Source organism: Phaseolus vulgaris, chromosome 10, assembly GCF_051622355.1.
Source record: "Phaseolus vulgaris cultivar YP4 chromosome 10, ASM5162235v1, whole genome shotgun sequence".
Classification (NCBI taxonomy): domain Eukaryota; kingdom Viridiplantae; phylum Streptophyta; class Magnoliopsida; order Fabales; family Fabaceae; genus Phaseolus; species Phaseolus vulgaris.
Genome location: NC_143507.1, coordinates 15,128,275 through 15,143,027, shown reverse-complemented (window position 1 = coordinate 15,143,027; position 14,753 = coordinate 15,128,275). Strand labels below are relative to the sequence as shown.

The 14,753-nt window shown below is 34.4% G+C and overlaps 1 protein-coding gene across 1 annotated transcript; it reads right to left on the bottom strand.

Annotated features, from left to right (window-relative positions):
• Positions 1-7,279: 7,279 nt before the first annotated feature.
• On the bottom strand, positions 7,280-10,468 carry LOC137818284 (ferritin-3, chloroplastic). Its single transcript, XM_068621605.1, has 8 exons — positions 10,085-10,468; positions 9,316-9,399; positions 9,160-9,220; positions 8,407-8,494; positions 8,158-8,219; positions 7,946-8,011; positions 7,748-7,811; positions 7,280-7,590 (listed from the first exon to the last, which is right to left on the bottom strand). Exons 1-8 carry the CDS (start codon positions 10,390-10,392, stop codon positions 7,541-7,543), a joined length of 783 nt encoding a protein of 260 aa, XP_068477706.1. The 5' UTR covers positions 10,393-10,468; the 3' UTR covers positions 7,280-7,540.
• Between the last annotated feature and the right edge of the window lie 4,285 nt (positions 10,469-14,753).

The window sequence follows — 14,753 nt, the reverse complement described above, 5'->3', positions numbered from 1 at the left end:
ACTAGTCAGCTGAAACTCAGTCTTCTTGTCTTCTTCTGACCAAAGCTCTAGTTTATATTTTAATGAGTTGGAGGTCTTCTTTGATATATTTGTACATTCCTTCATCCTAGAGTTATCCTCTTGATTGGGCCTACAAAAATAAACAAAAGCCCAATTAGACCTATATTTTCAAATAAATCCATAAACAACCTTTAGGTCTTCATCCTCCTTATTATGTAGTTGTGTGTGGCTGGGGGCTCTGGAAATTCTGTGAGAAATTAAAGCCATACCAAGTGTTTTAATGCTATCCTGGAGAATCCTTCAAGAGAAAATTCTGACTAGGATTAATATTTTGAAAAGTGGTATAATTATCCCCACATCTTTGTGCCCCTTATGCGATCAGGCAGAGGAAATAGTACATCATCTCTTCGTGGAATGTGAGATAGCATATATGGTCTAGTCGAAGGTATCCATATGGGTGAGTACCTAGATGGTGAATCACAACGATCTTAAGCAACACTTGATCCAGTTTACTTTGCTACGGTTTGAAGCAAAAGGAATCGTGTGTGGGGAAAGGTATGTGGGTAGCAGTTGTATGGTGATGTGATTCCACTAGCACAATATGAACGATTCTTGACATTGTTAGGAGTCATCTTGAGTTGGATATGAGATAGGCACTTTATCATAGAATTGGATCAAGGTTCTATGAACAAGAACTCACCAAGACTAGTACCAAAACCCAAACTCATATGGAAGTTCCATGTATTGTCAAATTGAACCGATTAAAATGGAACAAAAGGCAAGAATACCGAATAGAATTGTTGGAAAAATAAAAACACCAAACCAAAATCAAGAAAAAAAGAAGAATAACCAGCTGAAATTAAAAATGCCGAACCAAAAGACAAGGAACACAAACTAAGACATGAACATGAAAAGAGAAGGAAGGAAGGAGAAGAGAAAACTCATGAAGATGGTGAATGAGATGAAGATGAGTGTGCAAGCCGCCACTTGAGGTAACCATGGAACTCTCAAGATAAGACTAGTGAAGAAGGCACAAAGCTCTCCAATGCTCTCTCAAAAATTGAGTATAGTTTCTCTAATCAAAATTCAAATCTGAATTGTACAAGCTAAGCACCTTTATTTATAGCCTAGAGGTGCTGAAAAATAGGTGGGAAAATTCAAATAAACTCATTTGAAATTCCCACCAAAAACAAGTCACATGGGAGGTGTGACCTTTTTTCTACTATGACGCCTCCTAAAAACTACACCTACACCACTCTCCTAAGTCACATGGACAATGTGACTTTATTTTTACATTTTCACACTCCTTTATTTAATAACCACACCTCCTAAAACTATGCAAGAGTATTTCAAAGCTTGGCCTTGCCCCTCATGGGATGGACTTGGGCTCTTTGGGCTTTGGCCTTCTTGGGCTTGGGCTTAGGCTTTGGGCTTGGGCCTCATCTTTATTTTATGTCTTCTTTTAATTTTGAGAAGACTAGAAGGAAGAACTTCAAATGTGAGGGTGGATGTCTTCTTCCTCCATTAATAAAAAGGTATGTGGGTAGCAGTTGTATGGAGTATTTGGAATCAGAGAAATGAGGTGATTTTTAAAGGAATGAGGGTTGACCCAAATGAAATCCTTAGTTTAGCACAACTACAAGCATGGTCATACATGAACAGGAAAGTAACAAACTTTATATTAGCTTATTCTGATTAGGTCTTGTATCTGTTAAATTGTCTGCATTCTTTAAGTTAATAGGAATTATTTGTAAGAGATTCAAAGCATAAATTGTTGATGTGTGTGTGTTTGTTAAGGCCAAATCTTGTAAGTCTTTGTCCCAAACAGATGTTACTAAAGGGTACTTCTTTGTTACTTCTTTGTTGTAATATAGGTGGAAGAAGTTAACAAAAGGTAGTAAAAGGCGACTTAAGGATAAAGAGAGAAGATAGAACAAATTGAAATAGGAAAACAAAACAATGGAGGCAGTGAGCATGTTGATAGAGCTGAGAGTGCAGTTTCTTTGTAGTTTAAGACTTGTTTTCAATAACTAAAATGAAGATGACTAGAGGGAGATTGTTGAAGTTGCCAGAGTTAGGTCCCAATAGTCTCAAATAGTGCAATTGGACCATCCTTAGCAGCAGGGTGTTGCTCTTGTACCCAATTGGCAGCCACAACCATATTCATCAAGGGTACGGAAGTTGCATTATACAGCAGTTTGGGACTTTTCTTAAGGTTTCGAAGCAAAAAGAAGGAATGAAGGTGCAGTTGGAGCTAATGGGAAGGAGTGCAATAGTAAAGGATCCTGGGAAGAATGTGAGAGCTGTAAGGTTCCGTCGGGAGCAATAAAAGGATTGGCAGCACCTTTTTCTGTAGGTTTTTGTTGCATTATAACCATTTATGTGATAGTGCTTAAAGGCTAAGGCCTCCTTTTGTGTCTGGCTTTGTTTGCCTTTGTTTAATTTTGATGATGCAATATTCTTATAGATTAGTAAGCTAGTTGGTGAAGTTTTGGTAATGATATAAAGTTGGGATATTTTTTTTAAGTGTTTTTTTTTTAATTTGTGTACTGGACCAGAGCGCTGAGCTCAGCGCTCGGTGATCGGACATCGGTGCCTGTGTCAAACAGGTCAGCTCGGTCGTCGGGTCGAGTCGATGGGCCACATGAATGGACTTCAGGTATGCGGGTATTGACTTTCATGCGTATACTTAATGTAACTCTTCGTGTATAAGGCCTTGTCAGGTCAGTAAAAGGTGTTAATGGGCCTAAGGGTGTGTTTAGTACATTCGGGTATAGTACAAGTAAAACATTCTCTATGAAGCCTAAGCCCAAGAGCGCTAGGGTTTTGGGGAATAAGTTGCATGCATGATACGTGAAAGCTTGTACACCTACGATGGACAAATTGGACCCCTAATGCTAGTACATGAGTTGGTACCCTGACGGCCATTCTATTAAGATTTATGCACTCCAAGGATAGAAGATTCTGGGCAGTTTCCACGTTGTGCTTATTGTAACAGACTCCTCCCATCAAACATGTTTTCACTTGAGATAAGGTTCTCATGAGTGAAGGTTGTTACAAAAGGTAACCTAAAAGTAGTCTATAAAAGGGACTTGAGATCCCTGGTAAAGGTACACGTTTCTAAGACTGAAACTACTTACTAACTTACTTCTTTTAAGCCCTGTACTGACTTGATCATCGGAGTGCAATCAACAGGTAGAGTCTCCTCTATTTCAACAGAGCCGCATTCAAAGGGAAGTACAGAATCCACCAGAAATAGGAGGAGTCACTGCTTGTCATTAAAGTCAATTGGCGACCAGGTCAACCGACAAGAACAATTTATTTTTGTTAAGAAAAAATCTTAATGATTTATAATATTAAAACATAAATCTATAAATTGTACCGACCAGTCCCCGGGTGTTGACTAACCACCGGTAATGTTGGTGCCACGTAAGCGGGTCCTACGAACAGCGTGGGCCAGTACCTCGCAAAACACGTGCGCCAAAGGAGCCGAGAGTGGTCAGACATCGCTCATCAGGATGCACCGACTTGCCACTTAGCAGTGTGGATTGGTCGGACATCGGAAGTCCAAATAGTAGAGATGGGCCACGAGAACCGGATCCCAGATCATGTTGAACCAAGTGATTTTCAAGCTTTGAAGAATCCAAACACTTTGAAGGATGTTGAAGCCTTGGCTGTGCTTGTTGTTGCTGTGCTGGTTTAGTATAGTTCTGGGGTAGTTTGAGTATTGTAATCCACCCTTTGATCGAATCTAAAGCATAGGCATTCACAATCTTTGTGAAAGTAAAATGTTTTCAAACTAAGTTAAAACAACCGATTGTTTTGTCGAAACAACCGATTGTTTATACTTAGATGTTTTAAGAAAAGATTGAAAACTGTTTTTCAAATGGTTGAACTGTTAGAACCAAAACAACCGATTGATTCGAGGAAACAACCGATTGTTTGTTTTGGGACCATAACAGAAAAACTGTTTTATCTTTGACTGAGCTTTAAATGATTTAAATGCTTACGCTCCATTCATTAAATGCTTTGACCAATCTTTTAATGCAATTTAAGAGTTTGTTAAGATTTGATAACAAACTACATTTTGAATATATTCATAAAAACAGATTTGAGAATTAATCTTTGACAAGTTTTTTGCTAAGAGTTTTTGAGTTTTTCAAAGAGCTGAGATTGCTGAAAGTTTGTGATTGATCAAAGTTTGTGGAATAGGATTCTGCTTGTATTGATTTCAGATTATCTTCTGTAACAAGTGTAATCCTTGTACTCTGTGAAACAAGTTTTCGTTTCTGTGTTTGCTGAGATTGGCTGTGTGTTCTTGAGGGGATCAAGATCAACAATCTTAGTGTTGGTGTGTTGGCCAAGAAGAGTGTGTGTCTTGAGGTGTTCAAGATCACTTTCTTGGTTGTGGTGTAAGTGATCAGGTTGTGATTGCTTAGTGGATTTCCTCAGGGTTTCTGAGAAGACTGGATGTAGCTATGGGTTTGGAGTGAACCAGTATAAACATCTGTGTACATTTTCTCTATCCCTAACTCTTTAGAATTCAGTTTTGATATTTGTTTATTGGTATAAACAACCGATTGTTTCTGCGAAACAACCGATTGTTTTCCCAGTGCTGTGCTTATGGCTTTGTGTTTTGAAAAACTGATTTCTTAATCAAGGTATTTGTGAAGTATTTTCATTCAAGGCTCAATAGATTGCAAAAACTCTCTTTAAACAATTCACCCCCCCTCTAGTTTAAAGTCATATATTCTAACAGATCACACACCAGTTATCAGTAAGGGAGAAGCCTAGATCACGAGTGCTCATGCATATAGAGTGGACGACGTATTCAGGCGTGACACAAAGTATAAAAGCCACTGGAAGGATATGGCCAACAAGGGCCGCGATCAGGGGTGAGCTGCATGCATGGCACGTGAACAGCTAGGGCACTCTCAGAGGCGGGTGACCCCAGAGATCAAGTGCACGACGAGGCATCCAGGTGGTCATCCCGTTAGAGGTTGCACTCTAGTTAGGGACCCCATGCACTAGGTTATCCTAAGAGTAAGGTAACAACAGTGTTGGGCCCGCCCATCATAAAGGCCCATTTTAGGTAAACAGGAAACCCTAGTTTTCAGTCTATAAATAGTAAGTTAACAAACTTGGCCAAGGGAGAATCCTCTTGCGCCGTTACACACACACGAGCAAGAATATACAGTTTTTGGTGTTTCCTAGTCCTAGTATTGACTTGAGCGTCAGAATGCAAACGACCGCTAGGGCGCCCATTGTCTTTGTGTTTCAGGTGTTCATCATAGGAGAGGCACAGGCGAACGCAAGGACTCAGAGCGTGAGTGTGACATAGACGCACGAAGGCGTTTTGAGTCAACCGGCAGGAACATAAATAAAAGGAGATATTTTTCTTCAACAATTATCTAAATCATGTAAATTAAAGATCTTAAAATTCCGAGAGAGATATTTACATCGCTTGTATATTTGATCATTTGTACAATAACCTTGACTTCTGGAACTCGAGGTTACGAAGTATATAAAAAAATGTTTAAAATAAGTTATCTATTAATTTTTGGTGGAATATGCTTACACAAGTTTTTCAGAAGTTATACTGCATTCATCGGAGGTGAGACTTTCAAACTAAAAGAAATTTGAAATGAACTGAATAAAATAACCTACTAGAATATTTGATGTAATTTGAAATGAATCGAATAAAATAATTTGATGTACTTTAATTATAATGAACAACATATAACTTATATAATCTTGATAGTTTACTCTCTTTTGTATTTATATTATGATGTTCTATTATGAATTATTTTATATATAAATATAGGTATTAGAATTGATTTCGGATACACTTAAATAATTTTATATTATATATATGTATGATGTTAAATTCATATAGAGATATTAATATTAATAATTTTGAACTTTAATTTTAAAGAACCAAACTTATCCAATCAACTTGTTTTTCTATCCTTTTTAATTTGAGTTCAGAATTTAATTTTAAGGTTCAGTGACGATTTTTTTCAAGTTAATTCCCATCTCATAGTCAAATTTCTAATTAATTTAATTTTTTATTATCTTAATTATTTTAGATTAGTTCGAATTGAATTAAATTTTAAATATGTATTTAGTGTCCATAAATATTGGTTTTTATTTCTTTTCTTGTGTAAAAGTATTTGTTAGTATTAAGTTCCTAATATTTTTCATAATATTTTTTTAGTCCTCATCATTAAGTATAGTTATTTTGATGTTAACAATAAAAAATACTAATTAATATAATTAAAGTGATAGAAAATTACTCAAATTAAGATAGTTATGTTTATTACAAATAATTTATTTAGATAATATATTTTATTATTTAATAAAATATTATTTTTATACTTTTCACTCAATAACTATATTGCATTTTTTATTCTTGTAAAAAAGTACTGTTTTTATTTGAGAACTAATAATTACATATATATATATATATATTAATTTTGATATTATATTATTGAATATTACAAAAATATTTTTTAAAATATCGTAAACAAATTTATCTAGAAAAATAATAACAAAATATATTTTCTATTTATAATTGATAGTTATAATATATTAAAATTATATGTAATATAAAAAAAATTAATGTTTTCTTTTTCAAACCTTACATAATTCGAAAAATTTTAAGTTCTTCGTATATTACATTATTTTAGTATTTGTAACTCTTTTTTTTTACATATTTTACATTTTGTAATTATTATGAATTACAATTAATTTGGCACTAAAAATATATTAAAATAATAAAATAAATTTTAAGTACATAATTCAATTAAGTAATATATTAAATATTTATAAATAAGATAATCACATTCATTTTTTTAATTTTAAAATAATAATTAATTCTGTGGTTTCAAAAATATTTTTACAATAAAAGTAGTATGATGTTTTATTTCAAAATTACATATATATCATTTTATACGTAGAAGATCGAGTGGTCACAAAATATGCCATAATATAGTTAAATTATATTACTGCAGTTATAAATTATGCAGAGAAAAAACAATGACAACTTTTCACATCTTACTTGATTTAATACATTATAATTATTAATTTTAAAATATAAAAAAATATTATTTTCATCTTAAGAGATAAAATCCCTATTTACATTCCTTCAAAACTGTGATATCAAAATTAATATACAGAAAAAAAGGTTTAAATAAACTGTAATTATTTCGAACAAAATATAATGTTCAAACTAAATATCTAATCTAAACCGAGACAGTTAAAATATAAAAATCACAGATTCAAACTAACAAACTAGAATGTTTTCCTTTGTTCACAACACAATTTTCAAAGCATCAAACAGTTTACTAGCACAAATTATTTCTACAAAATTCAAGGTTGCACAAAATAGTAATACTACCACAACTAAATATGGTACACAAAGATCCCACATTGTTACCACCTAGAAGAAGAAACAGAAAGACTTTTTCACTACCCTACAAACATAGAACACCACCTAAACTTCACAAAGGATCAAATGCAGAAAACAGGCCTTCCAAGATTATACACCATCTCCATCATGAAGAAGCCTCTGATCAAAGTGCCAAACACCTGCAAGCAGCAGCAACATCAACCACAAAAGCATTTATTCTACTAAGAGGGAGGCAGAGTGTAATCAGAGTAATGCACAATAGTTGCATGCTTGTTTGTTTGTGAACTAAAAATAAATAAAAATTTACTCTAGAGGCTGAAGATAATATATGCATACCGTGACCCTTTCCAACTAATCTCAGCTGAGACACATACTCTGCAATCTTTTTAATAGATTCAACCTGCACAAAAGAAAAATAAGATGTTACAAACCCAAGATGGTTTGTAGTATTACATATAATAATCACAGGGTATTGTATTTTAGTGATATCCAACCATTATATGAATACAACTGCACTATCTTGCAAAGTTTTACCTGCTCATACAGAAACTCACTCTCAATGAAGTCTGCCATTTGAGCATCATTGTTACGATCTGCCACCTATATTGTTTGAGAAAAACACGGAAGATTATTATACAAATAAACACAATGAAGACTGATTGGTCCTTTAGCAGTATGAACTATAGGTAATCTATGATTTCGTTACAAACACATTCATTCCAAAGATAGATGCAAAGAGGCATTACACTGTGAACATAGAGGAGTTTCTCATTTGTCAACTTCTCCAAAGACAAAGCTAGCTCCATGGCTGAATCAAGCCAAGATAACAAAAAAGCAAGTTAGCATTGTGCTATACATAATGGTTTGAACATAAGACCATTATAAATGTAGATGTGTTGCACAACTTTACAACACAAGTGTGCGAAGATGCAAATAGAAAACATTGATCAAGAAACTAAATACAAAAGTTTGTGTAACAAGAACAGAAAACTCACCATACAAGGCATCCCCTTTTTCCGAATGCTCAAATTCTGATGGAGGACTTGTGATGGGATGCAGCACCACTCGTCCACCACGAAGGTTCTAAACAAATAAGAGTTATGCTTGTCATTATTAAGTCTAAACTACAAAGTCTAGCTCTGTATTTTTGCTTGCACTGCAGATATTATTCAAAATCATATAAAGATTGCTGATGCGTTTATCACTTCTCTAAGAAAGTCGTTCTCGTATACATATGGAAGAATTAACCCCCCAAAAAGATTAACAAACCCAATTTTTTCCAACTGAAGTTTATATTACTTCTCTGAAAGTTTTTCTTTAACACACATGATCTTGAATTAAAACCCCATATACTTACTAACTTATCTCCTACGAACGTGTTTGTTTACCAGTTTAACTTAATTGACCAAAACACAAGCTTTGATCTTAACTAGAGTTTCATAAGAACAAACATGTCATAAATGTGTTAAACCTTGTTGGTTCATAAGGTAAGGACTGACTACCAACAAACCTTAACTTTCTTTATTAAGAAGACTCAAATCCTGAAACTATAACCAAGTCATACATCAAATTTTCATAACTGATAAAATTGATTATTGAAATAACTAATTTAAAAGTAATTACTATTGTTATAGTTATTTTTCTAAATAGCTGATTGTATACATGTAATCCTTATCCCTTGTCAAAATCAAACTTTTAGTGTTATTTGTCCAAGACTTGCAATAGCAGTTCAAAAGTAACAGACCAACCTGATACTTTATAAGCTTTTCAGCATGCTCTCTTTCTTCTTCACTTGATTCCTTAAAGAACCTGTTCTCCACAAAAAAGCACACTATATTAAAAACCCTTTTTTGAGAAATACAGTAAATAATAATACAGAAATGACACGGGTTAGAGTTAACTACTTGGCAAGTCCCTTGAGAGCTATGTTATCTCTGTCGAAGTATGCAAACAAGGAATGATACACATAGGAAACGTTGTATTCCACACTGTACCCAGAGTTGAGAGACAAAAAATAAACTATTAGCATAAAGACTTTCAATTAATTAATAAGAAAACAATTAACCATAAATAAATACATGAAAAGGATATCAACCCTAACAATTATGAATAAAGGATAAATAATTGTGTTTCCAGTTTATATAAACTTTGTTAAATCTGATTTTTATATCTACATATTAAATTAATGAATGTGGTATTTCAATTATTGAAAATATATGAATGTATTCTTTTCTTAAATCTAAACTTAATATCTAGTAAAGAAACCACACTCATCAACTTAAAAATATAGAATCAAAACCAGATTTAGCACAAACTACAACAACAAAAAGACACGTTTTCCTTTTCCCCTAAAAACATGCAGGAGTTTAGCTGCTCATAAGAAAACATTTTCAAGTAAAAAAAAGGAAACAATGAAACACAAACAAATATATAATTAAAACTAAAAAAATATGAACATAAAGTGATGTGCTGTAAGTGGTTTGTGTAAATCACGAATAAGACTTCATCAAAGTTTGTGAAAATTAAATATTAAAAAAAACACTAGAAATACATCAAATACTTCCCTTCTCAAGTGTAAAAAATGGATCTTTAACTCTCAGAAATTCCAATTAAAAAGCCACACCACAACATAAAAAAAGGTGATAAGATGTTAAAGAATGAAAAGAACCATACTTGATCTGTTCATTTATTGCAGCTTCAGCCTCATCTGAAAAGTTTTGACGAGCCAAGGAGACATTTTGTGCAATTGGGACAGCAAGATAATCCTTCTTCAGTTCTTGAAAGGGTTCAAATACCACCCCAGTGAATGTTGCTGGTGCTTCTGAAGCAGCAGCACGCACCCTCATGTTCCTGCTTCCACCACTCTTAATAGAAAGACTCAAAGAAGAAAAAGAACAAAGGGTTAGTTTCTTCTTAACATCATCACAACCCACAACATTTGAGAGAGAAAAGCCCAAAACTTTGGAACATGAAAGGGCCATTTGGGAGGAAAATGAAGAGAAATGGAGAAGATTATTGCAATGGCGGCAAGGTGATTGTGTTGTGTGTGAAGCCAAGAAAAAGGGGCAGGGGTGATATAAGTAGTACAAGAGAGGGGTATGTTGGACATTTAAAATTAATTTGAACCGTGAGATGGAGAGACACGTGAAGGGCTGAGCTTTGTTACAAGTACGGGCGTGTGGCGAGCTCGTGGCCTATCCAGTGTGAAAGGGGAATCTGTGGAAATATCCTGTCCACGTCATAATCGACCATCCTCGAAATGTGAGCCTACTCGCTCGACTACGTTAACGATGCGGTACTCGCGCTTTGAGCGTTTCAATCAATTGATGTGTTTCAGAATTTTGTCCCATTGTCTTTAGGTCTATCTTTCGCTTTTTTTACTTTTCTTTCACGCAAAAAATAAAATAAAATATAATCGAGTTTTACTATTCTATCTTTCTAGACTATTTTTGTCCTCACTCAATTATTTCTTTTCCTTCACCTTTTCTATTAAGATAAATTAATATATTTTTTTAATTAAGGATTGTAGTTTTTCTCATATGAGTATAAAGCCGTGATTATTTTTAACTTTAATTCATTTTTATTTTAAATATTTTAAAATTATTATTCTTTATCTTTAAAAGTTTTTGAAAAATTAATAGTCTTTACTTTTACTAAAGCATGATATGTATTTACATCATATGTCATTTCGAGGTGAATTTTAACATGATATATCTACATATGTAATGTTAAAAATAAATTCATGGAGACTCAACAAAAAATGAAAAGATTAGAACAAAAAATTACATAACCAATTTTTTTTTCAACTATCCTATGATACATTTTCACGTTCTAATGATAAATGTTTTGTATAATTATTTTAAATTAAATTGAAAGCCAATATTCAATCATTAATTATCAAAAAATTAAAAATTATCATTTTTATAAATATCCTTTTATATTTGGATTTTTTAGAACCAGTTGTTGGTATACAAATCATTTTAATAATAAAAACAATATATTAGAATTAAACTATATTTTTATTAGGATTTTTACATATATTTAAAAAACATATTGATAATAATGGTTATATAAAAAAAAATAAGTACTTACACCGTAGTTCTTTTCAGTATTTCGATAATTGATTTCATTTTTATTTAAAATATAATTAAAAATAAAATAAAAATATTAAATATTATTATAGATTTTTTTCCCTTTTTCAATTTTAAAATATAATTTAAGGAAAAATAAAATGTACCAACCCGTCCCTGGGCGTTGACCAAAGTCAAAGTTAAACATATGGCGGGACCCACCAAGGGGGGCTCCAAGTAGGAGAGTCAGAGTTGACCGCTTTTGGGCGTCGCCAGGTTTAGGCGTCGATGGTGCCACCCCCCGATACCCACGGGTAGGAAAGACCGTGGAGGGGGCAGCACGATAAGAGGCCACGGTACAGGCGAGGAGGCTGCAGGCCCCGGTACCTCATAATAGTCATAAAGAGAAGAGAAAGGTGGCTTCAAGGCCATATTCCCAGTACCAGTAGGGAGTAACCTGACTCGTGAAGTACCCACGCCACCTCTGGAGAATCCCTGGGATAGATACGACCCGGGAGAGGGCCACGCCCAGGGGTAATCCATGTGCATGGTACGAGAGGAAGGCTGACACACTCCCAGGGTGAGTGACTAGAGCCTGGGGCGCATGCGTTGGCACCTAGGTAGTCACCCCTTGCGCTAGATGCACTTCGAAGAAGAAAGACTTACACGTTGGGATTTCCCTAAGTTGGGTTACAACGTTGTAAGGCCTTCCACGTGGAGTTGCGCTTAAGTCAGAAAGGCCACGTGGCAGTAAGCACTGAAACCCAAGGTATATAAGCTTTTCTGAAAGCTTAGTGAGGTACGTTTTACACACTCTAATCATTTTGCTAGCGCGCACACTGTATGCACGAGTGATTGGAGAGAGAGAAAAGTTAGTAACAATTCAGTTACGCGCCTTCAGAACATTGCAGTCACGGTGTTCCGATACGGAGGTGCTTAGTGTTTTCTGCTTACTGACTTGATCATCGGAGTGCAAACGGCCGCGAGGGCGCCCTTTGTTCTCTCTGTTTCAGGTACTCATGGCAGTGTAGGGTGAAGTTCTGGAACCAATACGAAGGTACCCTTGATACGCAAGTCTCAGCTACACACGAAGCACGTTCTGGTCAACCGGCAAGAATATAAAATATAAATTGTATACAAAAAAAGTTAATTATATTATTATAAATACTATAATTTAAAAATATTATTAAAGATAAAATATAAATATAAAATGTATAGATTAAAATAAATAAAAAAATCAATATATTTTAGTATATTATTATAATAAAGATGAGAAACTTTTGTTTTTAAAATATTGTACTAAACATTTTTTGTAGATTATTTTCTTCCTTAAATAGCAATCTTTTCATACAAACTTATCCAAAATGTTGAAAAAGATTTTTTCTTTGAAAATGGGTACGATATTACGTCATCAACTATGTTTTAATTTTCTGGTGCCATTTAGTTTCACAAATTTTCAATAAAAAATAAGAATGGGTCATATTACCCTGTTCTAAAAGAATTCGTATGTAAATTTCACAAGTTTTTGTAAAAAAAAAAAAACAATTGAGAATTATTGATGGAAGCATTTTGTTTCCCTCACCAATTAATAAGTCAAATTCAAAACCTATCTAGTCTCGACAGAGAGTAGTAGCTCTATTATATAGATTAATATGGTAAAGAATTATTTTTATGTAATCAAATAAATGAATTAAAAATTGAGATTTAAATTTATTTATCATAATAGTTGTACCGATCAGTCCTCGGGCATTGTTGACTGCTAGTAGACGTGGGGTCATGTAAGCTGGGTCCCATGAGCAGCATGGGCTAACGCCTTGCAGACAGCACACCCAGGGCGTCAAAGAGTGATCAGGCCTCGGTCACATAAGCTAGATCCCACAAGCAGTACGCACAGAGTGCCTTACGCCCAGAGGGTAGAGGAGTGATCAGGCCTCGGTCATCAGGATGTGCTGACGTGTCCTCGGACCTCGGCGAGTCAAACAGCGGAGCTGGGCCACGAGAGGTGGATCCCAGACAACACACCAGTTATCAGTGAGGGAGAAGCCTAGATGACAAGGGGCCACACGCCTATACGTGTGGTGTGGATGACGCGTTCAGGCGTAACACAAGTAAAAAGCCACTATAAGAGATAAAGCCCAAGAGGGTTACGTTCCAGGGATAGACTGCATGCATGGCACGTGGACAGTTAGGGCACTCCCAGGATGGATGGCCCCAGAGATTAGGTGCACAAGTTGGTACCCAGGTGGTCATGCCGTCAGAGGTTGCACTCCAGTAAGGGAGCCTTATGCGCTAGATTGCCCTAAAAATGGGTGATAGCGGCGCTAAGGCATACCTTCAGTAACCCTAATTGCGGTTAGCGGAAACAGTGGAAACCCTAGAGTATATAAAGGGTAGTATCAAACCTAATAAGATACGCAAGTTTTTACGCAACACTTACGCGAATACACACAGTTTAAATAGAGAGAGCTTTTCAGCTAAGTTTCAGTGTTTCCTAGCCCTAAGATTGACTTGAGCGTCGGAGTGCAAACGACTACTAGCGCGCCCTTTGTCTTTGTGTTTTCAGGTGTTTGATCGAACGAAGACCGAGATAATTGGACGCGTGATCGTCGTAGACGTACGAGAACAATTGAGTCAACCGGCAGGAACAATAGTATATATATAAAGCTAAAAATTTGGAGAAAATTTATAAAAGAAATTAATTTAAACTTAAAATCAATGTAGTTTAAATAATTAAGATGATATTATTATTTTTTATCAAATTACCATCTAATATAAATAGAGTGTAATTAAACTGAATATAGTATTATGTTATTGAATTGTCATTTAATATAAAATTTTCTAGATTGATTTCATTTGTAAAAAATAAATTAGGGATGATAATGCGGGTTGGTCTGTTTTGCAAAATGCAGGTTGGGTTAATCCGTTCTGCGTTGAGCGCGGGCTCATCTCATTGACCCGCCCCACATAAAAGATAATTCGTGGACCTACGGGGCAGTCCACATAAGAAAAATATTTTTTTTCAAAAATTAAAATTTTATTAATTATAAAAATAATTATTTCTAGTAGGGAAAAACTAAAATTTGATTCTTGTTTCAATTCATTCAATTGAGATAAAAATATAAATTCAAGTAGGAGGGTTGTTAGAAGATTTGATTAAAAATAATTAAAGTTTTACATTGCATCTATTTTTCCTATATTATCAAATTTTTTTCTACAAAATATTTTAATGAAGATGACTAATTTTTTACCAATCCTGTACCGCCCTGGTAGTC